At 44.5% G+C, this 24,278-nt stretch overlaps 2 protein-coding genes across 2 annotated transcripts in view; both read left to right on the top strand.

Moving 5' to 3' along the window:
* The window catches only part of ABCA7 (ATP binding cassette subfamily A member 7), a 62,408-nt gene extending 56,370 nt beyond the window's left edge, over positions 1-6,038 (top strand). Inside the window, exons 47-49 of the mRNA XM_066636588.1 lie at positions 714-806; positions 1,771-2,014; positions 3,008-6,038. Of these exons, the coding sequence (XP_066492685.1) occupies positions 714-806; positions 1,771-2,014; positions 3,008-3,154 (484 nt within the window). The 3' untranslated portion in view covers positions 3,155-6,038. The remainder of the gene's footprint in view (positions 1-713; positions 807-1,770; positions 2,015-3,007) is intronic.
* A 2,255-nt stretch (positions 6,039-8,293) lies between these two features.
* Positions 8,294-24,278, top strand: part of YJEFN3 (YjeF N-terminal domain containing 3) — a 33,134-nt gene continuing 17,149 nt past the window's right edge. Inside the window, exons 1-2 of the mRNA XM_066636399.1 lie at positions 8,294-8,358; positions 19,683-19,791. Of these exons, the coding sequence (XP_066492496.1) occupies positions 8,294-8,358; positions 19,683-19,791 (174 nt within the window). The remainder of the gene's footprint in view (positions 8,359-19,682; positions 19,792-24,278) is intronic.

The raw sequence follows: 24,278 nt of genomic DNA, 5'->3' as shown, positions 1-24,278 counted from the left end.
GCGCCAGGGGGACGGCCGGCCGGCGCTCCTGCAGCACTGGCCAGCAGTGAGTGTTTTCGGGATGGGGAGAGGGTGGAGGGAAAGGAGGATTGAGCCCGCAAGGGGGGTGGGGATGGGAGCAGCCTCTGCCGAATCCTAACCCCTTTCCCAAGCCAGGCGGCCTGACATGGGCCTGCTCGACTCCGTGTTCATTCAGACATGGGCGCAGACCCAAGGAGACCCATTGCCACCGGCTGCTATCTGCACTAGGGAAGGGAGCAGTAGGGTCACCATTTTTGTGTTGCTGGAGCCGCTGTGGTTCAGGACTGGACTGCCCATGTTCCTAAGCCTGTGCTTGTTTTGCAACATTATTTTCACCTTGGCCCAGTGGATTTTCTTGTGTGTGTCCTTGTTTGTTGACTCTGAGAGCTGGATGTGGTTTCGCTGCATTGTAGCCCAGTGTCCCAGTCCCCACTTGGGCTGTCCCAAGGTTTTATCCTGCAAGAGGAATTAGTCATGTGACTCTTTCTGGAACTTACCCTGGACTTCTGCTCTCCGGCTAAGTCCTATTAGCATGACCTGGGTAGCCACAAAACTGAAAGTTAAACCTTTAATCTGGCTTTGGCACCAAAGCTCAGTGGTAAGTCTTTTGGGAAGGGAAGGAAGTGGAAGAAGAAATAATGGGGAAGATGAAAGGGGCTGACTGCTCTTTTTCACTCTTTCTGTCCTGGAAGTATGGAAGAGTGCGAGGCTCTCTGCACCAGAATGGCCATCATGGTAAACGGACGGTTCCGGTGCTTGGGGAGTGTGCAACACCTCAAGAACAGGTGACATTGTCTTTAAAAGTAATGGGGCATTTTGTACTGATAACGTACAGTTAACTTATGGAACTCACTACTTAGATGCTTTTATGTTTGCATTTTTTTTTCTGATTTAAATGTTATGAGTGCAAATAGATCAAAACATAAGCTTTTCTGCGCACTGTGGAACACTAAGATATTTCACGTTTGTAACACTGACAAATCCTCAGTACCTGTACAATCTTCGGAATACTCCTTTTTTCCAGAAAACAAAAATTTGTATTTCAAGAAACTTGAAATGTTAGACTGTCCAAAGCATGCGTTAATGGACATTTCTATCTCCTGACATAGTTCCATCACCTAAAAAGGTTATATATTTGTGGAGTTAAATCATTAGGTATATTATTAATTATCCTCAGAACTTCTGTTCAAAACTCGTTATCCATTTGCACCTCTGCATGTAAGAACCCAACAGTTTTTTTGTTTCATTTTCCAGGAGCCATAAACCAAATTGCTTCTTCAACAGGGCAAAGTAACTTATGGAACTTGTTGCTGCAAGATGTGGTTGATGGGCTTAGATAGTTTTAAGAAATTAGACAGATGAATGGGGGAGGAGAAAGAGCTCTCAACTGCTGTTAAGTCATGATGGCTATATGGAACCTCCATTTACAGGGGAATACCATCTGATTAGGGGGGCAACAGAGCCTTCATGCTTTGCTTGTGGACATCCATGATGAATCTAGTTGGTCATTGTAGGAAAGAGGAACCTAGACTAGATGGACCTGAGATTGGGTCTGATCCAGTGGGGTTCGTCTGGTGATCTTATCAGGTTCTTGCTCACATGTGTTCAGAATCTTCATAGAGGGTGAAGGCAGACATTGCATCATCAGAGCAGTGGGATCAGTGTGGAAGCACCCCCATTTCAGCAAATGCAGAAATCCCTGACTGTTTAATAATTAGAATGACCCATTCATCTGCCTGCTTCCCTTAGATTTGGAGATGGCTACACCATCATCCTCCGAGTCTCGGGAACAAATCCAGACCTGGGTCCTGTGGAGAAGTTCATCCAGGACTCCTTCCCCAGCATCATTCTTAAGGAGAGGCACCATTGCACTCTCCAGTATCAACTGCCCTCTCGCAGCTGCTCCCTGGCCAAGATCTTCAGCATTCTCTCAGCAAACCGGAACATTTACCACATTGAAGACTATTCTGTGTCACAGACCACCCTCGATCAGGTGAGGCTGGGAGAGTCGTTTCCAGTGTTGCATCCCCAGAGTTTCTGTATCTATCTGCTGGTTCCCCATTTTGATTTCCGCACTGGTGTCTGCCCTTTTTTCATAGTGTTGACCGAGGATTTCTTTCCCCTTGCTGGTGCTGTCCACTGCTGTGTCTTGGGGCAGGATGGGATCAATATGATCGTACCTACCAGGAAATTCCTTTGCATTTGTAGCCAGTAATCATACTTGGCGCTTGTATGTTTGTGCACAGTGCTTCACATATATTATCTTGTAGTTCTTACAGCAACCCTGACAGCAAGTATTATTCCTGTATTGCACATGGAAGGTTGAGCCTGGGAGAAAGTGGCTTTCCAAAGGAAACCGACAGCATAATCCTTAGGCATGTCTATTTAGTCTCATTGAGTTCACACTTACCTGGGACTAAGTAGCCCTAGTGAGCTCATAACAGAGGCAAGTTTTGAATTGGGGAAGTTCTGATGCACAACCAGTATGTTACACCAAAACTCTCCTCTCTCTTGCCATCAACTCAGGTGGCAGTGACAACTAGGGTTTAAAGTAAGTTTTTTTTCCCCCATTTAAAAAAAGCAAACTGAAAATTTGGGCCCCTTCCCAATTAATTTGAGAATGAATGGAAACAATTCTGATGTGATCATATCTATGATTTTTTTTTTTTTTTTGCAGTACACTTTACCGATTGTATTCCTGTGCTCCTGTGCACTGGAAAAACACCATGCTGAAAGAATCTAATGCAATCCATATGTACAGTCACGTCAAGATTACTTTTTTTTGCAATGTTTTAATTAAGGGGGACGAATACAAGGGAGCTGAAAGCTGTGGCAAACTTTGTGCTCCAGGTGTTCTGCAGAAATGCCATAAATGACAGCAAAACAGAAATACTCTAAAAATAAAGTCAGAGCATTACATTCTTTTGTATACACAGTAATGTGTGGAAGGCACTGCTGAAATCAATTCTTTCTTTCCTTCTCTCAGGTGTTTGTTCAGTTCGCCAAAGACCAATGCAATGAGGACCACTCTGGGGAAGTGCCTCCCCCAGCCTGCCCTGAGCACTCCACCAGTCGTTGGTGGCGAATCACGCGGTTCTTGCAGGATAAAAATGTGCAAGAGACCAGAGTCTGAGATATGGGTCAACAATGAAACACTGTGCTGGGGTGGAAACTATGAGCGTTTCCTTGGACTTGAACCAACATAGCTGAACCTCCTTTCTGTGTGTCTACAGAAGCTGCCTTCTCCAGCTTGTGAATGTAGGGGGATCCAGCTGCTGATCCTTAAATTATTGGATCCCTCCAGTAAGGGGTGTTATGGAGGAGAGAAGTTTCTTGGTCATCGATCCCTTGGGAGTGGGGAAATCCCAAGTATATAAGAAGCTGCCTTCTACTAAGTCAGGCCGTTAGTACATGTAAGCCATGATTATGTATTCTGGCTGACAGACTCACTTTCCTATCCCTTCTTTATCCTTTTAACTGGAGTTGCTAGCATTGAGCCTGTGATCTTATGTATGCAAATCACCTGCTCTGCCATTGAGCATTGCCCCCCAACCCTGCTTTGCCACCACCCTCTTTAAACAGGTTTCAAGCTGCTTTAATTGGCCGTGGCTTTTTTGCACAAGGAACCTGGGGTGTTGTAGTTCTGCAAAAGTGCAAGGGTTTTTTCCCCACGAGAGAATGTCCACGACTCTTGCAAAAACTATATTTCTTTAGCTATTCTTTAGCTATTTAGCTATTTCTTAAGCAACAGTATGATGCCTAATCTGGTTTGACTTAAGGTTGCATCGCAGATGGCTCCAAATTGGACTGAAGGTTCCTCCCAGGACAGCTGGACCGGGGGGGGGGCATTCATATATACCTTAGTAAGCACTGTACTTCTCACACTGGTACGGAATCCCAAATGGGACATATAGTCTATACGATCCAAACCATACAATCTCCCCTAGTCACCAGCCTGTGGGCTGCACGCAGAAGGTTGGCAATGCAACAGCCATTCCATCATTGTAATCTATGCCCTGATGGTGACATCAGTGGGTAATCACTCACATTGTATTGGTTGAATAAACACAGAGCTTTGGAGGTAGACCCTAGATCTGCTGCACATCTGAGCCAAGAAGTCTACTTGCTCTGGTGGTGTTACTCCATGCTGCTTGGCCCTCCTGAAGCTGTGATCATGGGATGAATGCCAGCTATAATGCAGGGACCTTTCTCTCAGTACATGAGAAAAGGCCTTGCACTATTCTGAGAACCCAGTTATTAAATGGAAAAAAATATCTGAATGTACTACAGTGGCGCCTACCAACGGAACACAGGTGTTAAAGTCTATACAGTAGAACCCACCCTTTCAACTTGTGAAGGAAGATACTTGATTGGTTCTACTGTGTGAACCAAAATATTAAACCAAAAATGTTCTTAGCTTTGGGCTGAATGCACAATAGCAGCCCCTAGTTCCAGAATGGAGGCATCACGATAACAAGGAAGGCTTGACCGAAGTAAGCAGACTTGCATCTTCTGATCCAGAGAAAAGATACATGTTTTAAACTTCAATATTGGCACTCTAACCCTTATAATCAACCAGAGAATGTCATTCACTTGTTTGATTCTCAAAGCAATGGAGGCTTCATGCCTAGAAATCAGTTGCCCTCCTGTGGAAGGAAGAGCTGTTGCCTTTATTGTCCCTTTCTCTGCACTCTGAAATGTGCACTTGTGTTCCTCCTTGTGATGCACTGATATTCTGTGTGTGCACACACAGTCATTGAATGTAGAACACCCTGTCTGTTGTAGGGCATACCTTGCTACTTGAATCTTTGCTAGTTGCTCTCAAACTAGCTCATGTCCAACAGAAGAGCCAGTGATTCTTACTAAGCTCTGCCGGCTGTTGTAGAAAACTATCCGGAATACATTTTACAGCCTTCTTAAATGTGCAAAGCATATAATGTTCTCTTGCATCCTTATAACAAACAAATCCGTGCTGCTATAGTCCCATTTTTCAGATCGGAACCAATCATAGGTGGCAATTTCATTCAAGATTTGAACCTGCATTTCTCTGTAGCTTTTTGTTAGTTTTTGGATTCAGGCATTCTGCCAGGCCTTCTCCCACACTTTTATGAAAGGAGACCATCCCTGTTGTGCAGTGGGATTAATCTCTGAGCAGGAGCATGTGCTTTGATCCAAAATGATTCAGGGTGAAAACAAATGTCACATTTTTAAAACAGTGGGGCTGCTCTCCAAGCAGCTTCAATGCATTCAGTCCATGGGTAGCTGCTTCTCTTCAGATCTGAGTTCTGAAAAAATAGTTCTGCAAATTTGAAGCAGAAGCTGATTAGGCTCAGCACCAATTTAGCTAGGTACCTATGACTCCCAAAGAAACCTACTCCCAGTTCCATTTTGCACTTTTAATTTGTCTTTAACAAGGACAGTAAATGAATGAACATAAACACCTAATGTACACACAGGGTAAGACTGACAAACAAGATCGCAATCCTTTATGCACTTTCTGGGGAGTAAGCCCCTTTGAATACAATGGCACTTACTTCTGAGTAGACATGTATAGGATTGCTCTGTGGACCAACGTTTGATTTGCCTGTCAGTCATTTTGGTCACAAAGCTTGGAGGAAGCTGAGGGTATCTCTTTATATTACATCTGTCTTTGCCGAACTCTTTGTATAAGATGTCTGTCTTCAATCTCTCTCCCCCCCCTTTGAACAAGCACATACGTACTTACATCCAGCCTGTTTGGGTGGATATTCTAGGCATATCTTTCTGTCTAAATAAATGTGTGGGGTATACTGAAGACCACTAGTGTATATAACTGATGACATTGCAGCCCTGTAGTGGAGGTCTCCCTTTGCAGCTGGCTGACCTGGAGACACACAGTGTGTTCGTAAGGAGCTGTGAACCTATCTATAACCCAAGCTGCTTAGCTCCTATGGAATTGCATCACCACACTGCATTGCTCTTTTGCTCTCTAGTGCCATGTCTTGTTATATTTATAGAGAGGAAATTGGCTTTAAAAAAAAAAGCACCTCACATAATCATTACTGTATGATTAAAAATATGCAATCTTGATTATAACATTATGTATGTTTGAGTCTCTCAGTCTGTCTCCTTCCAAACCATTTTGCAGATTATTTTGGAGAGTTTTTATAGGGGACCCATGAGGGAGACAGTGGACTGTGTTTTGGGAATATGCATTCTTTCTGCTGGAGAGAATCTCACACAAACGTGCTCCTCTCCCACGAAAAAGAAAACCGGGGATTTCACTGTTTTGTCTCCCCCATGTTTGGGGGGAGTCACCACGGCTTTTAAGGTGCAATCCCCACCCTCATCTCAGACCTATTTGCATGTCAGCAACCACCATACTAAGGAAATTGTTGATGTTTGCTCCAAGATTACTAGGCAAAAAGTCAAGGCTAGATATGAAGGTGAGCAACAGAGAATAACCAACAGAGTTCCATTTCCACTATTTGGCTGCATTTTTACCAGTTACCCATATTTTTTGCTGTTTGAAGTATTTTAGACTTGTAGATAAAGTCTGCAAACCTAACCACACTTTACTGAGAGTAAACCCCACTGAACAAAATAGGACTTACTTCTGAGTAAACCTGGTTAGGATTGTGCCCAAAGTCACTCTTTATCAAGGCATTATCTGTTTAAACTAAATAAATACATCATGAATCAAGGAAAGGTGATTTATAAGTACAGTAATGTAATTTTCCAAATGTGGGCTTATTTGTCCCTCCCCAGAAAAATAATTAGACAATCTTAGTAGGTCACTCTTCTGGGCTTCTGAGATCTCATTGCCTTCCTTCAAGCATGTATTTCAGTCATGAGATCTAGAAACTTGGTTTTTGTTTTTGAAAGAAAGCCGAGACTCTCAAGATACTAAGCTCTGCAACATTACCAGTCTGCACCCTCAAAGAACTGACACATACAGCCCTAACTTATTTGTTACACTTGTGTTTTAAGCAAACTGAAACTTAAAGAATACACTATACATGCTGTATCTTTTTCTTTAAAGACTTGTGCGCGCGCGCACACACACACAAGTAGCTTTTAAACAAAACATAGTTGGGGAGTAAGGGATTTGTTCAGCATAAATATTTGTAATATTAAACATTACAGAGCAGCAGCAACACATCCATCATTATGATGCGTGTGGGCTTCTAGATGGTGGGAAGGGTCTGCATCTGTTGATTTTCTGCCTGTTAAAAGCACAGGGGGGAGGAACAGCTGGTGACCCCTGCTTCTAAGCTGAATGGATCCCATCCAAATTCTCATCATAACTCAAGAAGAACCCTGCTGGCTTCCCAGACCAAAGGTCCATCTAGCCCAGCATCCTGTTTCCCACAGGCCAAATAGGCAACTTGGGATACCAGCGACTGGAGCAGGGGTGGGAGAGGAGCAACAGTTGCCTTCCTCTCCTGCTTGTGGTCTTTCCAGAGGCATCTGGACCAGAGCCATGCTAGACAGAAGAACCTGTGTTTAGCTAGGGTGGTGAATGGCCATTGATGGACCGCCCTAAGGAAAGCCCTACCGGGCAGCAAAAGCTCCATCTAGCCAAGCACGTCCAGTGATGGTCAACTCACTGAATGCTTCCAGAAAACCTACAAGCAGGCTATGAAGGCAGACCCCCTCCTTAGGGCACGATCCTAGGCATATCTACTCGGAAGTAAGTCCTTTTGTGTTCAAAGGGGATTGCTCTCAGGAAAGTGTGGATAGGATTGCAGCCAAACGCCTGGCATTTGGTATTTAGAGGTAGACTGCCCCTGCTGATGGGGGTTCCATTTAGAGATCGTGGCAAATAGACCTGTCTCTCACCCTTCCTCCCTGTACCAGTCTCATCTCCTTTTCCTTCTGATTCTCCCATCCTGTTGTAGCCACTCTGCCCGTGCCCATCTTCGGGATGGGAAGGAGTTAATGCACCCCCCCTGCTTCTCCATTGGGTGATTGGGGGGGGCTCTTTTATCTCTCGTAGGAAGCGCCGTCCAATCATTGCCTTCCCCTTGACTCCTGTTGTGCCCATATTGGTGTAGCTGCTAGCCAAGGGGGTGGCGTGTGATCGCTCCCCCCCCCCTTGTTTCACTAATTATTTTTTCCCCTCTTCAGCTATTTTTCAGCTATAAGGGGAAAGGGTGAGGAAGCAGGGAGGGCTGGCTTTTCTGGGGGGGAGGGAGTGGGGGACGTGGTGCTGGCATCTCCAGTTTTGAAACAGCAGCAGCAAAACCTCCCCCCCCCAAAAAAAAAAACCCAGTCTCCTGCCACCCTCGCTATGGAGAAATTCGGGTGCAATTCATCCCACAGCAAGAAGGAGATCCAGCCTCTGCGTTACCTTTGGTAGGTACCTGTGTTGCAGGGGATCTGGGGATGGGGTTGCCATGTTTTCCCCCTAACAGGGCTCCTGTGCCTTCTAATAAAAGCAGAAGTTTAGCAGCTGCACTTTCCTCCCATCATCACATCTCTGGGGCATGGAGGAAAAGCCACCTGTTGAAATTCTGCCCATTCAAGGCATGATGAAGTAGAGTCCAAGTTGGGATAGAGCCACAGGTGGGGTGCGGTGGAGAGAGCTGCTCTCCCTTATTGGGTGAATAATGGGGTTTGTGCCTCGTTGTTGCTATCTGGGAACAAGGAACAGATACAGAAGGGGAGTGATGAATTGGACATGGCTGTGGCTTGCTGGGCTTTGGCAGCCACATTAGGTGGAGCATGGATTTGGTTTGGGGAGGGCAGGGTGTAAGTAAAAATGGGCCAGCCTCTTTAAGGTTGACCTCATCTGAATTATTGAGAAACTAAAGACAGACCCTATAACTAGGGTGTTGAAAAGGGTGTTATATACCTTACGCAGAAGGAAGCCCATTGTGTTCAGTAAGACTTCCGCTGCAGTCCTATCTTACCAGAAACAAACACCTCTACTTATAACTTAGCAGAGCAGTTGCTGGCTGTGTTGACATTGACTTCCCAAGTCATTCTGTACAGTGTCTGTGGCCTACATCCAGAGCAAAAGGTTGTGTCATGCGCCTCCTATGTGTAAGTCTATAGGTGCACATGGCCTTTTGGGTGTGTTGGGTTTTGGGTGTGTTGGGCAGAGGGCTGAAGTGTTTGAAGTTGGCATTTTTTCTTTGCTCTTGTTGTGGTCCAAGTGCTCCCCCCCCCATTTGAAAGCAAGTTTGTGTGTCTGCCAGGAACCCAGAACTCAGCAGGGTAAGGGAATAATGTGGTTGTCCCATGCCAACAAGGATAGTGTCACTTGCTTCTTGCTGTGACAGGAGAGTTGTGTGAATCGTGACTCAGTGACACCATTTGTTGTGGAATAGGTAAATGCCTTGCAGCTGGTTTCCACGGCAACCATCAAGCGGAGCTCATGCTTGAGTGTAATGATGGTGTGCGGGGAGTTGAAGAGAAGGGAGAGGATGTGGGAGGGGTGAAGTGGGAGTGATTCTGAGGTGAGGACTGAGCACTGTTGGCAAGGACACTTCTGCTAATTCTGCTTTTCGTCCAGCATAGCTGTTCAGCCTTATTACTAGCTCAACATTTTATACTCTTGCCTGGCTACCAAGAGAGGAGGATGTACCATCAGAAGGACAACAATTTGCGCATAGTGTGCATTTGCCTTTTCCCTACTTTCACTAAAATGCATTCAAAACCACCCCAAAGTTGTAATTATTAGGAGATGGGGTATACCTCACATGCTCAGAGACACTTTGTATGTACACTGATTCGTTTTAAAGAGCTGCTTCCTGTTAAAAGGGTTAGGCACTTTGTATATGCTCAGCGTTTGTTTACCACAAGCCCTTTGTCAAACCTCTCAAACCTATTCCACTAAGGAAAAGGGCACTCTGTACTCATTAAGAACCGACTGCCCTTTGGTCCTGCAATAAAGAGCAAAATACATAATCTTTAGGAAAAAAGACACTCTGTTCATGCTCCAATACATGTCTGTCAGCCTAATTTTTTTTTAAGAAAAAAAAACTACAGGTTGGGTCTCATTATTCAGAGGGTTCTTTTCCTAGAACTCATGTGGATGGCAAAAATTGCATCAAAGCAACTTCATTTCAAAAACAATGTCCCTTTGCTAGGTGATTTAAAAACAGCCTTGCTGACCTTTGTGATGTAAGACAGAGTTATTAGGCAGGCAATTCATCAATCATTCTCTCTCCAGGTACTTAGAAAGGCTTCATTCTGAGCTAGTGACCCCTTCCTTCACCAAGAGTGAAGGGCTGGGAAGGAATGGAGTGAAGGGCTGGGAAGGAATAACCCAAGGGTTATTAAGGAATTGAAGAATGAAGTTGCAGATCTCTTGACTAAGGTATGCAACTTGTCCCTCAAAACGGCCATGGTACCAGAAGATTGGAGGATAGCAAATGTCACGCCTATTTTTAAAAAGGGAAAGAGGGGGGACCCGGGAAACTATAGGCCGGTCAGCCTAACATCCATACCGGGTAAGATGGTGGAATGCCTCATCAAAGATAGGATCTCAAAACACATAGACGAACAGGCCTTGCTGAGGGAGAGTCAGCATGGCTTCTGTAAGGGTAAGTCTTGCCTCACCAACCTTATAGAATTCTTTGAAAAGGTCAACAGGCATGTGGATTTGGGAGAACCCGTGGACATTATATATCTGGACTTTCAGAAGGCGTTTGACACGGTCCCTCACCAAAGGCTACTGAAAAAACTCCACAGTCAGGGAATTAGAGGACAGGTCCTCTCGTGGATTGAGAACTGGTTGGAGGCCAGGAAGCAGAGAGTGGGTGTCAATGGGCAATTTTCACAATGGAGAGAGGTGAAAAGCGGTGTGCCCCAAGGATCTGTCCTGGGACCGGTGCTTTTCAACCTCTTCATAAATGACCTGGAGACAGGGTTGAGCAGTGAAGTGGCTAAGTTTGCAGACGACACCAAACTTTTCCGAGTGGTAAAGACCAGAAGTGATTGTGAGGAGCTCCAGAAGGATCTCTCCAGACTGGCAGAATGGGCAGCAAAATGGCAGATGCGCTTCAATGTCAGTAAGTGTAAAGTCATGCACATTGGGGCAAAAAATCAAAACTTTCGATATAGGCTGATGGGTTCTGAGCTGTCTGTGACAGATCAGGAGAGAGATCTTGGGGTGGTGGTGGACAGGTCGATGAAAGTGTCGACCCAATGTGCGGCGGCAGTGAAGAAGGCCAATTCTATGCTTGGGATCATTAGGAAGGGTATTGAGAACAAAACAGCTAATATTATAATGCCGTTGTACAAATCTATGGTAAGGCCACACCTGGAGTATTGTGTCCAGTTCTGGTCGCCGCATCTCAAAAAAGACATAGTGGAAATGGAAAAGGTGCAAAAGAGAGCGACTAAGATGATTATGGGGCTGGGGCACCTTCCTTATGAGGAAAGGCTACGGCGTTTGGGCCTCTTCAGCCTAGAAAAGAGACGCTTGAGGGGGGACATGATTGAGACATACAAAATTATGCAGGGGATGGACAGAGTGGATAGGGAGATGCTCTTTACACTCTCACGTAATACCAGAACCAGGGGACATCCACTAAAATTGAGTGTTGGGCGGGTTAGGACAGACAAAAGAAAATATTTCTTTACTCAGCGTGTGGTCGGTCTGTGGAACTCCTTGCCACAGGATGTGGTGCTGGCGTCTAGCCTAGACGCCTTTAAAAGGGGATTGGACGAGTTTCTGGAGGAAAAATCCATTATGGGGTACAAGCCATGATGTGTATGCGCAACCTCCTGATTTTAGGAATGGGTTAAGTCAGAATGCCAGATGTAGGGGAGAGCACCAGGATGAGGTCTCTTGTTATCTGGTGTGCTCCCTGGGGCATTTGGTGGGCCGCTGTGAGATACAGGAAGCTGGACTAGATGGGCCTATGGCCTGATCCAGTGGGGCTGTTCTTATGTTCTTATGTTCTTAATGCAAAGTGATTATTACTCTTTCACATGCTCGGGGAAGGGAGGGGTCACTTGTCTTGGAGTGAAGCTGTTCTAAGTACCTGGAGAGAGAATGATTGATGGATTGGTTGCCCTCTCTTGCGTTAATGAGGCTATTGTTATACAAGGTTTTTCCTTTAATTTAAAGGGCGCTTCTCATTGCCCTTTAAATTAAAGGAATGGTTAAAATCTATGGTTAGGTTATACCTGTATTTTCTGTCAAGGGAAAAGTGTTTTCTGTATTCTCAAAGCCCACTGCCCTCAAGGCCCTGAACTTGTTCCACTTAGAGAAAAGACACTATATATGCTCAGAACTCCTAGAATCTTTGATAGGAACAAAGAATTTTTCTCCTTGGGGGGGGGGGGGAAGGTATTCTGCTCTGGAAAAAATGCACTCTGCTTATGCTCAGAGGTGTCGGCGTTCATGAAAATCAATGGTGGCAAACACTACCAAAGTATCAGTAGGTGGAGGAAGGCAAGAAAATATTAGGAGGAGCAAATGACTCCTTGTGTTGGAGCTAATGTTGGGTTCCCCCACCCTGTTCCTCAGCTCCATCTATGCATTGTCGTATTGTCTTTCTCGCTTTCAAAAGGCTCCCACTTAGCTGTTACTGTGGCAACTGATACAAAGAACATGTTAAATGGAATGACTGCACTTTGGGGTCATTTCTTTGTCGCCTCCAAAGCAGGGAGAGAACAAGATTGAGATCCAGTTTCCTCTGGAAACATTTTCTGGCACAGTGCAGTGTGGGGTGTGGAGTGGGGGTGTGGGTGGAAGTAGGAAGGGAATGCTAATATATCTACAGTGATTCTTTCCTTACATCTAACATCTCCTGTATTTTACTTGCAAAAAGGTACAAATGAAAAGAGGGGCACACCTTGTTATAAAAATAGGAGCGCTGCAAGAATGGTGGGCTGCAACCTCTTTCCATGATTGCATACTGCAAAGAGGGTAGTAGGATGGGGGTACCTCAAATCAAAGGCTGGCAAGTCCCACCCCCTCACAGTTTTATTGGCTTCCTATGTCACAGAGCCTGCCCACCTTGTAGTGTGCTATTTCTTTCCTCTCTCACCTTGCAGCACTTGATGGTCACTCAAAATATCCATGTGACCAGAAATTATATCATGTTCACCCCTCCCATCTTACCCCAAATTTCACATGGTTCCTAAGAGATTTGGGATACCATGTGAATTTGCCACAGCACCCTGGACCAGTAGGAAGGGCTCTGGAGGTCATGGGATCAAGAATGAGGTGGCATGCTAAGCGGCCATTTTCTTTACCCCAGGATTGCCTTTTCGGGTACCAAATACTATCATTCTGGACCAACAGAAACTGATTTTAGGATCATGGGACCATGGATGTGTATGAAATTGGTTGCCGCTAGATGGCCCTTTACCCAGTGTCCCAAGACTGGAGACTTGGGGTATGATGTGCCACCTCTAAGAAAAATGCTCTGAAATGTCTGACCGGTTAGAAAGGGATTTAAACCTCTAGGGAGGATCCCAGGGATATATTGTGAAAGAAGCCGCACCACCCAATGGCAGCCAGCCCAATCTAGCCCATGACAAGGTGAAATGGCAGGCTGTGCTATGGTGCCTTTGTGTCCATGTCTGCACACTGATGGGCATGTCTGCTAGCAAAAGCTACATCCATTCCTTGCCTGAGATTTGTCTTCTAGAGACCCTTAGGAGGGAGCTGAATCCTGAAAAACGATCTCTCTAGCAACTTGCACTATCACATTTCTAAGATGGCTTCCTGAAAACAAGAGCACTTATCTACTTGAAGATGGGGAGGTGGACATTGGGATAGTGCCGTTAGAGCACATGTATGTTTGTGCAGCCCCTCTGCACAAGAGAGAGAGGAACCTCAGCTGTTGAAGCCTCTAACCATAATAATAAAAATAATAGTAATAGTAATTAATACTACACATGGAAATAAAAGATTGGGACATAATTTGAATACTTAACAAATCCCTTTTAGCCATTTTCTGAGCAAATGCACTCATAATTTTGAGAAAGATTTGCCTCAAAATCAAGTTTTTGAGGGTCTAAGGTCCCTTTTGAGATTGAGGCCCAGGCTAAGTGCCCTCCTACCGCCCCCCATTGGACCTGTTTATGACTTTAGGCACTGCCCTCCAAAGCAAGAGGTCATCGCTTCTTCAAAATGGCGTTCAGCACCTGGAAATTTCAAGGCCCATAAATTCTCCAGGTTTTTGTTTTGTGTAATATAGAAAAAATAGGCAGTGCAATTTTCCAAGCTCATGCTAGATGGTGCCAGATGACCGAACAAAGATGCCAATTCCAGACATCCAAAATCATAACCTTCAGTGTTTTACAAGTGAAAAAATAGGGATCAGCATTGGGGTTTTGAACCATGAAAAAATTGGGTTCAGTTCTGGTTCTGACATATCTGTATTTTTCAAACTCTCTGTTTCAGTTCTGATCACTTACCGTATGTTAATCACTCTGATCACTTTCACTTACCATATGTTAAAAACATGTTTTGGTAACCGGTTTAGACACTCTGAACCAGTTTAGATTCACTTCATGCAGAGGACTACCAAATACTTTTGCTGGCAGTGTAATTCTAGCATGAATATGGTAGCTCAGTGATTTTCAATCTTTTCCATCTCAGGGCACACTGACAAGGCACTAAAACGGTCAAGGCCCACCACCAGGTTTTTGACAATTGACAAGGCAGACCATGCTGCCAGTGGGGAGGAGGGGGAGGCTCACATCTCCCATTGGTCCTACTAATAAACAACCTTCCCCCAAATTCCTGTGGCACACCTGTGGACCATTCGCGGCATACCAGTGTGCCATGGCACAGTGGTTGAAAATGGCTGTGGTAGCTCTTTGAGATTTTTTTCAAAACTCTTTTTGAAATATTTTAGAGGTTTTACAAAGAAAATGCACACAAGAGGACAAAAAAAAAACACAAAGAAAATAAAATTTTGGTTGTCAAATTGTAAGGTAAGTTCACAATTATAGAAGCACTTATTTTGAGATAACCACCACTGTTGACATTTAGGGGTTCCGTTCTTGTTCAGGGCAACTGTAAGGGAAATGGGAAGGCAAAATGGGCACAGTCTCTAGTGGTTAGGAAAGGAAGGAGGCCAAGCTCCAGGAGAGGGGAGCAGGCTCCAGGACACCTCTTACTGTATATTTGGTGCTTTGAAAGCATCAGGTGGACAGGAAGAAGTGATCTGGAGCTGTGGCAGCCTTTTTGCCCCCTTTCCTCTTCTTCCTCTCACAGCTCTGGAAGAAGAAGGGGGCTGCCGCAGTCCGCAAGCACCTTGCTATCAAGACATTGGAGTGCCCAGCAGAGGGGGGGGGCCTCATCAGTTCACACACCCCCCCTCCAACTTTGCTGTTTCATGTGACTGTTTCAAGGTGCTTCATAGCAAGGCCAGCCTTGCTGGTGTGTATTAACCCTGCTTTATCGGGGGGGGGGGGGGGTTGGTCATTTGGGAGGCATCACCTGGGTTTTCAGATTTCCCACTCCTGGATGTCAGGTGGCCTTCACAGTGAGCTGGTTGAAATTCCTGAACCTTTGATTGCCTGGCAAGGATGAAGATGCTCAGATAAAGAGCAACTTCTTTAGGATGGTTATGAAGACTGTGAGGAGGTGGAAAGGTCACACCTTGGTAGAAAAATAGATCAAAAAAGGGGGGGAACCCCAGAACCTTTACTACAGCAACTGAAAGACTTTGGGTTCCAGTTCAATGAAAACCCCTCTCTTAGTTGGTTTTTGGGTTTAGTTTGACTTCCTGATCTACAATGACTCCCCCCCCCCCTTTCAGGTCAAGCTGTTGATTATTTTTGCCTATTAACCAGTTTGGGGCCAGGGCTTGCAGACTCCTTCCTCCTGTATGATTCTGGCTGCCTGTTAAAAGCACTATAGAAGCTTCTGTTAGAAGCTCTGTTCTATTTGCTGGCACCATCAGGGGTGCAATTGGCAAGCCCAGACTCTGAAACACCCTCCCTCAAGAAGCTGGAGCTGCTGCATTCCTCCTGGTGTTTAGACAGCCGGGGAAAAGATGTGGCTTGGCTTCTGGCCTGGGATCAAGGAAGTGGGTCTCTCATTTTGCGCTGCCATTTTTCTTTGCTTTGCAGTGTGCGGTTTTGTGATCCATTGTGAGTAGACAGGGGTGAAACTGGTTTCAGCCTGAATGCACTTAATATTGTTGGGGTCCCTTCTCCAGCCCTACTAGCAATTTGCCCTTTGGTTGGTTGGTTGATGGTTTGCATGTACAGAAGTTGCCTCCCTTTTTGGCCCATCTCGCGGATTAACTTCTACATGATAACTATCAGTTCCAGAGTTGTCAGAAATATGAATTGTTTACTCTATCCTGGATTGCGTGCGCCAGCAGCTGTGAACAATTACTGTTCCATGCTATTCCTGAGACTTGCATCTCACGCCATGGCTTTTGGAGTCAGCCATGAACAAGTAAAGCATTGTCTAGTTTTACATAATGTACCCATTCCAGTCAATTGTTTTGCCCACTGATATAAAGTGATGGACTGAGATCGCATTGGGGGGGGGCAGTCTCTTCATCACTCTGTTTGCAGCAGCCGGCTGACCTGATTTTAACTCCACACAGCGGCTGGGCTGACCACCTTCATTTGCTCCAAACTCCTTGACATGCCAAAGGACTGAGACAAGCTGTCCGGAAGGGCTGCTGCTACAGGTGGGTGGATTGCAGAGCTGGGGAGAAATTGAGGTCAGGAATGTTCAGAGATGGAACACAAGCTCTGTTTTTCATGAGTGCTGAACGGAGTGCTTTTTATCTTCTGAGATAAAAAAAATCTCACCTGCCATTGCACCCTGTCAAAGAGTGAAAAAAGAAAAGAGTGTTTTGTGGCAGAAATGAAATTTTGCAAAGATTCGCTAGCATTTCTCAATGAAGTTTCTTTTAAAAATTCTGCCACACTATATTCACAAGTTGCTCTAGGAACTAAACATTAAGAGAGATGTGGGGATAAGTGACTCTGTTTTGCTCTTTTAGTATGTCAGAATTTTGTTCTGCACTGTGTTTGACTCTTGAATTCCAGCATAATGAAGAGAATTTCTAAAATTAATTCTGGGAATTGGGAATTACTGTAATTGTCACTTGATGAAAGGCTTTTCTTTTTTCATTGTGAAGGCCATAGTGATGATCTGGGATGATGCTCTAGGACGGGGTGCCCAAATGCCGGCCTGGAGGCCATTTGCAGCCCTTGGGGACCCCAATCTGGCCTGCAGTCTCTAATGAACTTCTGGCCCTCCGGAGACTTGCTGGAGCACACGCTGGCCCGATGTAACTACTCTCAGCGCAAGGGCCAATGGTCAGGGCCTAGGAGAGGGGGGTAAAAGTGGTAGTTTGTATCTGGGCCCTGGGTCAAAAAGGGGGCCCAGGAGCCAAAGGAAGGGGCCCAGAAATTTCCTGCAATCTTACATTTTTCTATCTATTCAGACTTGTTGCCCATACAGGATGCTGGGGTTACTACCACAAGTTTGCTGTTGCAGCTACTGGCAAGCCATATATGCTGGGCTGAGGAATGCATACATGACACTCCTTAACACAGTGTCAAATCTGGGAGGAAATTGACCTGCTACAGTAGCTCTTTGGCTTGTGAATCTGCTTACCATGAAAGAGTATATAGGAATTCAGGGACACAGCTGCAAGACTACAGCTGCTGCAGAAGCTAGTTTTGGGACGCACAGGACACTTTCCATTCTAGTGTGAGGCTAAATATTATGACACTAATTTTCTGCATAATTTTCTATGTTTAAAAGATTTTAGAGAGACTTAGGAGTGTGTTTGGTTTTCCATATTACTATACCTAGCTGCCAATGCCACATGGGTCAGTAGACCAGGGCTCCAAAGACTTTTCCAGCAGTCTCCACTCTTCCCCAATCCTGTTTTGCCCCTCCCTGCCCCCATTCTGATTGCCCATTACCACCCTCCCCCACTCTGTTTCACCCCTCTCCCATGCAAAGGGGCCCAAAAGAAACTTTGTACCCCCTGACAAAATTCCTCTCAGAGGTCCTGCCAATGGTTCAACCTCTAAATGAGCTGCGGGCTGAGGGCTCCCTCCACTGCTTGCTGTTTCACATCTGTGAAGAAGCAGCGGCAGCAAAGGAAAGGCTGACCTTGCTTTGCACAAGGTCTTTTATAGGCCTTGAGCTATCACGGGATAGCTTGTGGTAGCTTCATTCATACATAGAAGTTCCATCTCTAATACATTCATTTCTGTAAATTTATTCAAATTTACAACGTGAATTAATTCTTTTTTTACCGACCCCCAACACAATGAGATGTTGTGGTCCTTCTGCCAAAAAGTTTGGACATCCCTGCTCTAGGACAGTGTTTGGAACACATCAGTGGGTCGTGAGCTTATTTTTGATGGGTCGCAAAAAGTTTTTGGAACATTAAAAAAGCAAACAACATTGCAAGCACCCTGCCCGGTTGGCAGAAGAAAATTGTTAACTGGAATGCTAACCTGTTGTACTCTTCATGTCTCCAAATTGAAATACCACATTTTCCAATTTTCTCTAGTAATTGGCATGCTGTAGATCCCATGTGAACTCAGTTTCAGCCTTTTGTCTAGCCTGAAAGTCCCTAACTGCACATCATGCTTTCCAGTTCAGCCTTCTGGGTACTCTGGAATGTCTGTAAAGGCTTTGGGGAACAGTCCTTGAACTCAGTTTCTACGGAGAACTTAGCAAGTGTCTACCCATACTATATGCAAGGTCTCTAGCAGCCTTGGCAGCACAGGACCCCAATTATTATTCATTAATAATGTATTAATTATTATTAATAAATAAAAATATTATTTCTTTCTAGATCTCTATTCTTTCTAGATCTCTATTTTTTCTAACAGGTCTGGATAGATTGTCCATTTAGTTATTTGATTTTTCTCTGTAAACCACTTTGTGAACTTTTAGTTGAAAAGTGGTATATAAATACTGTTAATAATACTGTTAATAATTGTCACTTTAAAAAGTAGATTCCAGTGCTAAAAAGTTTGGAAAGCACTGCTCTGAGAGGATTTCCACTGTAGGCACGAGGTTGGACTAGATGACCTTGTGGGTTCCTTCCAACTCTGTAATTCTATGATACTATACAGTAGCACAATTACAGTTTAAAACAATGCTGTATGCTGGGAGGTAGCTGTATGTTGGAGGCCCTGCTGCTTCCAGTACAGTCAGTAATGAGACAGCAGATGGAATAAGCAGGGTTCAAACTGTTACCCTGCGCATGCCAGATCTCATCTGATCTTGGAAGCTAAGCAGGGTCAGGTCTGGTTAGTACTTGGATGGGAGACCGCCTGGGAATACCGGGTGCTGTAGGCTTATACCATAGTCTTTTGAGACTGAAGGTTGCCAATCAATCATCAAACATTTAAAATGGGCCCAAATTGGGGGAGGGAATTCAGAGAAAGGTTGAGGGGAGGACCTCTGGTCCTGAATAGGCCCATGGATGAACCAAATGAGGCTTCTGAAATGAAAATCATTTCATTGTACAACCCTTAAACAATCTGGCTGTGAAGGTGATGGTTTGTTCCCCTCCCCCCAAGGTAGGCTGCTCCTGTACATGGAGGTTTTGTGAACCTCTCAAGGCTTATAGCTGCCAACAGACTGCTTCTCTGCGATTCAGCCATGCTCCAGTGATGCTTTTGAAAATCCTGACATGCCAACAGACGTTTCTGGGCAATGTAATCGTGTTCTTTCCCCCTGCTCATTTTTCTGTATCTTGTAGTAGAGAAGAAGCAGGTGCCATTGAGAAGGAGCTCCTAGAAGAATTTCGGTTTGGGCATCAGCAGCTGATTGAGATCTGGGGTCATGCATGCGCCATGGCAGTTACCAAGGTAAATCCGCCGCAGGTGGTGGAAGGAGGGGAAGCGATGGGAATGGGTTTACAATCTGAGCTGCCTTAAGCCATTTCTGCCCAACGCTGCATATACGCAGCATCAAATGTGTACACCTTTTGGGTTGGGCAGAAATGGGTTAAGTTGCTTTCTGAAAGCACAGCTCTGCGCCGCACCTGTTGAGTTTCTGTCTGTAATGCAGCTTTGAATGGTTCACCCTGTGTGTTTAGGGTGGAGGGAGAGGTAGCAAATATTTGCAGATGCATTTCTTGCAGTCTTTCCCCCTCTCCTGTCTTGGCCACCTTAACAGTGTTCTAAATCCACCCCTGGAGTTGACACTACACCCTTTCGCATGGTAAGTAGGAATTGAGTGAATTGCCCCTTTCTGTTTCCTTACTGCTGAGGTATTCATTCTGTGCGTCCCGCCTCCCTAGTGAGGCATGGCTAGCCTCCAGGGACCTCGCCAGGCATCTCGGGGAGAGAGGTGGCCGCATCTGCTCTGCCCTGCTGCAGGTGCTGCCTCCGGACTTGCTGCTTTTCCGAGGCTGAGAACTAGGTGGGTGGGGCAGCGTGAGGTGGGAGAGAAGGCTGGCTGGGCAGCTCAGAGGTACTGTATCTCATCAGCACAGGGCAGGCTTCAAACTGGGAGGGAAGCCTGACCTAGAGAGAGCAGTGAAAAGTGCTTTCCTCCACTTGGGAAAGAGGGAGCCCAGCGTGCACTGGGGGAGGGGGTGTCCAAATGCCCAGCCTGCATCCTTCTGTCTTGTCTGGGGGGGAATAGGGGTGGCATCTGCTTGTTGGGGTGTATGTGTGTGAGCAGCCCTCATCTACTTTGGTGGCGAGTTGTCATCTTGCTGGGTGTGACTGCAATCCTATCCACACTTTCCTGGGAGAAAGCCCCATTGACTCAAATGGGACTTACTTCTGAGTAGACCTACATAGGCTTGGGGTCTGTGTCAGCTTAACCAAGGATCCTCAACCTTTCTTTTTCCTCCCCCTTCAAAAAAGAAAAAAAAGCCGCTCTTGATGGTTTTGTCTCCAAAAATTGATTAAAAAATAAAAAACACCCATTCCTTTTCAACCACCCTCTTTTCCCTCCTGCCTCCTTTTGAGGGGGGGGGGTTTACTTCCCATGTTAGCTGCTATTATAAGACAAAAGGCACAATCCTAGCTAGGTCTACTCAGAAGTAAGTCCTATTGTGTTCTATAGAACCTGCTCCCAGGAAATTGAGGTTAGGATTGCAGCCAAACAGTTTCTGGGTCTCAGTTTGTATCAGTTTGCAATTAGCAGATACGCACACAACAAAGTCTTCCCCTCCCCCAGCAAATTCATCATTTCTTCCCCCTCCTTTTTCAAACCCTCCAGGTGTGCTGCTAACAAACTCAGGGCACAATCCTAACCAGGTCTACTCAGAAGTAAGTCCTAGTTTGTTCAGTGGGGCTTACTCTCAGGTAAGTGTGGTTAGGATTGCAGCCTCAGTGCTAGCAGCTGTTTCTTTTTTTCTAGTGTATAATTATAACACCTTCATCCCCATTTTGGGGGTAACTGAGGTGAGATGTTGTAATGGGGAGCTGTGGCCAATGGCTACAAGGATCAGGGGAGGCGCAAACTGGAAAAGTTCGAGAACCACTGCCTTATTGTCTCAAAAATTCACTGCCCTGCATTCCACTTCTCTTGAACTGCAATTTAATTTTTAGATTTTCCCATTTAATTTTGGAAACAGAGGGTGCTCTGTTTGCTGCAGCTTCAGTTAATTTGCATCTCTCCCCCCACCATGTTATTAATATACATTGATCAAATGCTACAAAAAAGGCAATCTTGATGTGACTGTACATTTGATTTCATCAAGGTCCTCTTTTGTGCTGTGTTTTATCGATGCGCACATGCGTCATTACATCTGCAACCCTGTGCACACTTCTTTTAGGAGCAAGTTCCATTGAATTCAATAAGACTTACTTCCAAGTAAACATGCCTATAATTGCATTGTAAGCCTGGGTAAAATACCCCAGAAGAAGAATTTTGATACAATCATACATAGCGCAGCAACCCTGCTTTTTTTGCAGTGTCTTGTCAGTGCACCAGGTGCATCACGATGGAAAAGGGGCACAAATAAACTGAAGGAAAGCTGCAGCAAACAGGATTCCTAATACTTAATTTCCATTTTGGGAAACAAGACTGGGTTTAGACCCAATCTAGACATTATGCAGAGCAGGCCTGTAACCAGGATTCTAGAGGTGTGTGTGTGGGGGGGGGGGGAACCATTTTTTCAGGGGTGGCAATTATTAATTATGGCACTTATTTTTTCAGGGGTGTGCAAAATGAAGGATAGGTATGGAGAAACATCAAAGACCCATAACTAACCCTAATTTCATTAGGAGGAAATATTTTGGGGTTTTTTGTTTTTTTTAAAGATGCATTCATTATCTGTAAAGCAACCTAACAATGATCTGCATAGAATAAATGCATCTCTGTATGCAATGTAAAATCTATGTCTACATAGAAATAACATGCAACTTGTCCTTTCATTTTGGACACCAGTGCAATACACAGACTTGCAACACTGCAAAAGTAAAACATATCACTATGATACAGGTAGTATTTACTTGTATTGAAAGCCTTTAATTTGCTGATGACAAAAGTAAATTTACTTTACCTAAAGGCAAGAGGAAAGATATTGAAGTAAAATATAGCAATGCCATGGAACATTAGTTTTTTTACATTATTCATTACTTTTAAAAAGCAAGGTACAAAAGATTTGAAACTACCTAGTAGAGCTGAATTCTCCTATCTTTCTAAGAATTGAATCTTCTTAGAACCTTTTCCACACTTAAATTCTTGGTTCTCTTTAGCTCAAAAGCTAGGTATTCTAAATTAGCCATTCTTGAGTGAGACATTGATAGTCTTTGAGGTCTGTTAATTCATTTTATTATTATTATTATTATTATTATTATTATTATTATTATTATTATTATTATTATTATTATTATTATAATAATAATAATAATAATAATAATAATAATAATAATAATAATAATAATAATAATAATAATACAGGTATTTATATACTGCCTTTCTTGGTCGTCAGATTTCTCCTCAGACTTTAATTCAAGGCGGTTTACACAGGCAGGCAATACTAAATCCCAATAGGGATTTTTACGATTGAAGAAGGTTCTGTCATTCAAGAACCACAACATTTCAGATGGATCTTTAATGATCTGGTATCACATTCCAGATACCAGAGTGTAAGCACTGAGAAGGTTGATTCACAAACTGTTGTGCTACATGCAGAAGTTCTTACTGCCGCTAACATACTGTAACAATCCTCAAAGGCACTCTGGTGTTTGTATATTTCACTGATGACATTTTGCTTTTCAATTTTGTTCTTCTCAAGGAAATGTTTTACTACTTTCATTTCTTCTTTACTTGGAATGGTAATATCGAAATTTTTTTAGATAATTAAGCCTACCATTTTCATCACCTAAATTTTCTGCTGCAATTATTGCCTGAAGAATCTCTTCATTGTCGTGGAATCTTTTTATTTCGGTTAGCACTACATCCAGAATTTCAAAAAAGTCAGAAGCATGCTTACTGTGGGTGTCACTACATGATGCTCTGTTACCTGTTGTTTCAGATACCAAATAATCATCAAGTAAGGAATTAAATTTCCTTTCCTAAATTTCCATCCAAAATCTCAGATGCCGGAGCCATGCTTTTCTCTCCCCCCCCCAAGAGAAAGGCCCTACCAGACCCAAAGAGCAGAAATGGCCTGCTTTAAGGCAAGTTGGGCACAACTGTCTTGTGGGGCAGAAACAGCACCAATGATCTTTGGCACAGGAGCCAGCCCAAGATCTATGGGTGCTTGAGGTGATGGGCCAAGTGCTGCCCTCTTTCCAGCAACTGCCTTCATCATGCCACTTTCTTCCTGCTCTCTGTGGATTTGAACAGGAGGAGAACAGAGTAGAAGAGAGGAGAGTGAGGAGCTAGAGTGTCGGAGATGCTCTAGCACACTGTTTTCCACATTTCCTCTTTCATTCTGTCTCCTTTCTGAAGCCAGGGAATGGGAAGAGGAGGCGCAGCAAAGACTGACAGTGGTCGAAGGACAGATGGAGGTGGGTGGTGGGTGTCCCCATCATCTGCCCCCTGAGACAACTGCATCAGTGGCTTCACAGATGGGCCAGCTTTGTTTGGCCAAACATATGGGTCTTGAACTCATTTGTTCTGGGCACCGCTATTCTAGTTTAATGAATAGCAATGGCAAACCTAGCACAACGGTCGTTCGTGCATTGAGAAGTTTGCTCCTGCCACAGTAGCTCCTGTTGGCAGTTTTCTTTGGATGTTAAGCAGAATGACTTTTTGTTCTCCAAACTTTCCTTTGGCCTGTTGGTTTTGGATGCTTTGGGCCTCATTTAATGACTTCATCTGGACTTTTAATTGCTTACAGGAGAGGCCTGGCGTCTCACAGGAACGTGACCTCAGCTACTTTTCT

This window comes from Tiliqua scincoides, chromosome 8 (assembly GCF_035046505.1).
Source record: "Tiliqua scincoides isolate rTilSci1 chromosome 8, rTilSci1.hap2, whole genome shotgun sequence".
Lineage (NCBI taxonomy): Eukaryota > Metazoa > Chordata > Lepidosauria > Squamata > Scincidae > Tiliqua > Tiliqua scincoides.
This window is presented reverse-complemented; position numbering and strand designations above follow the sequence as displayed.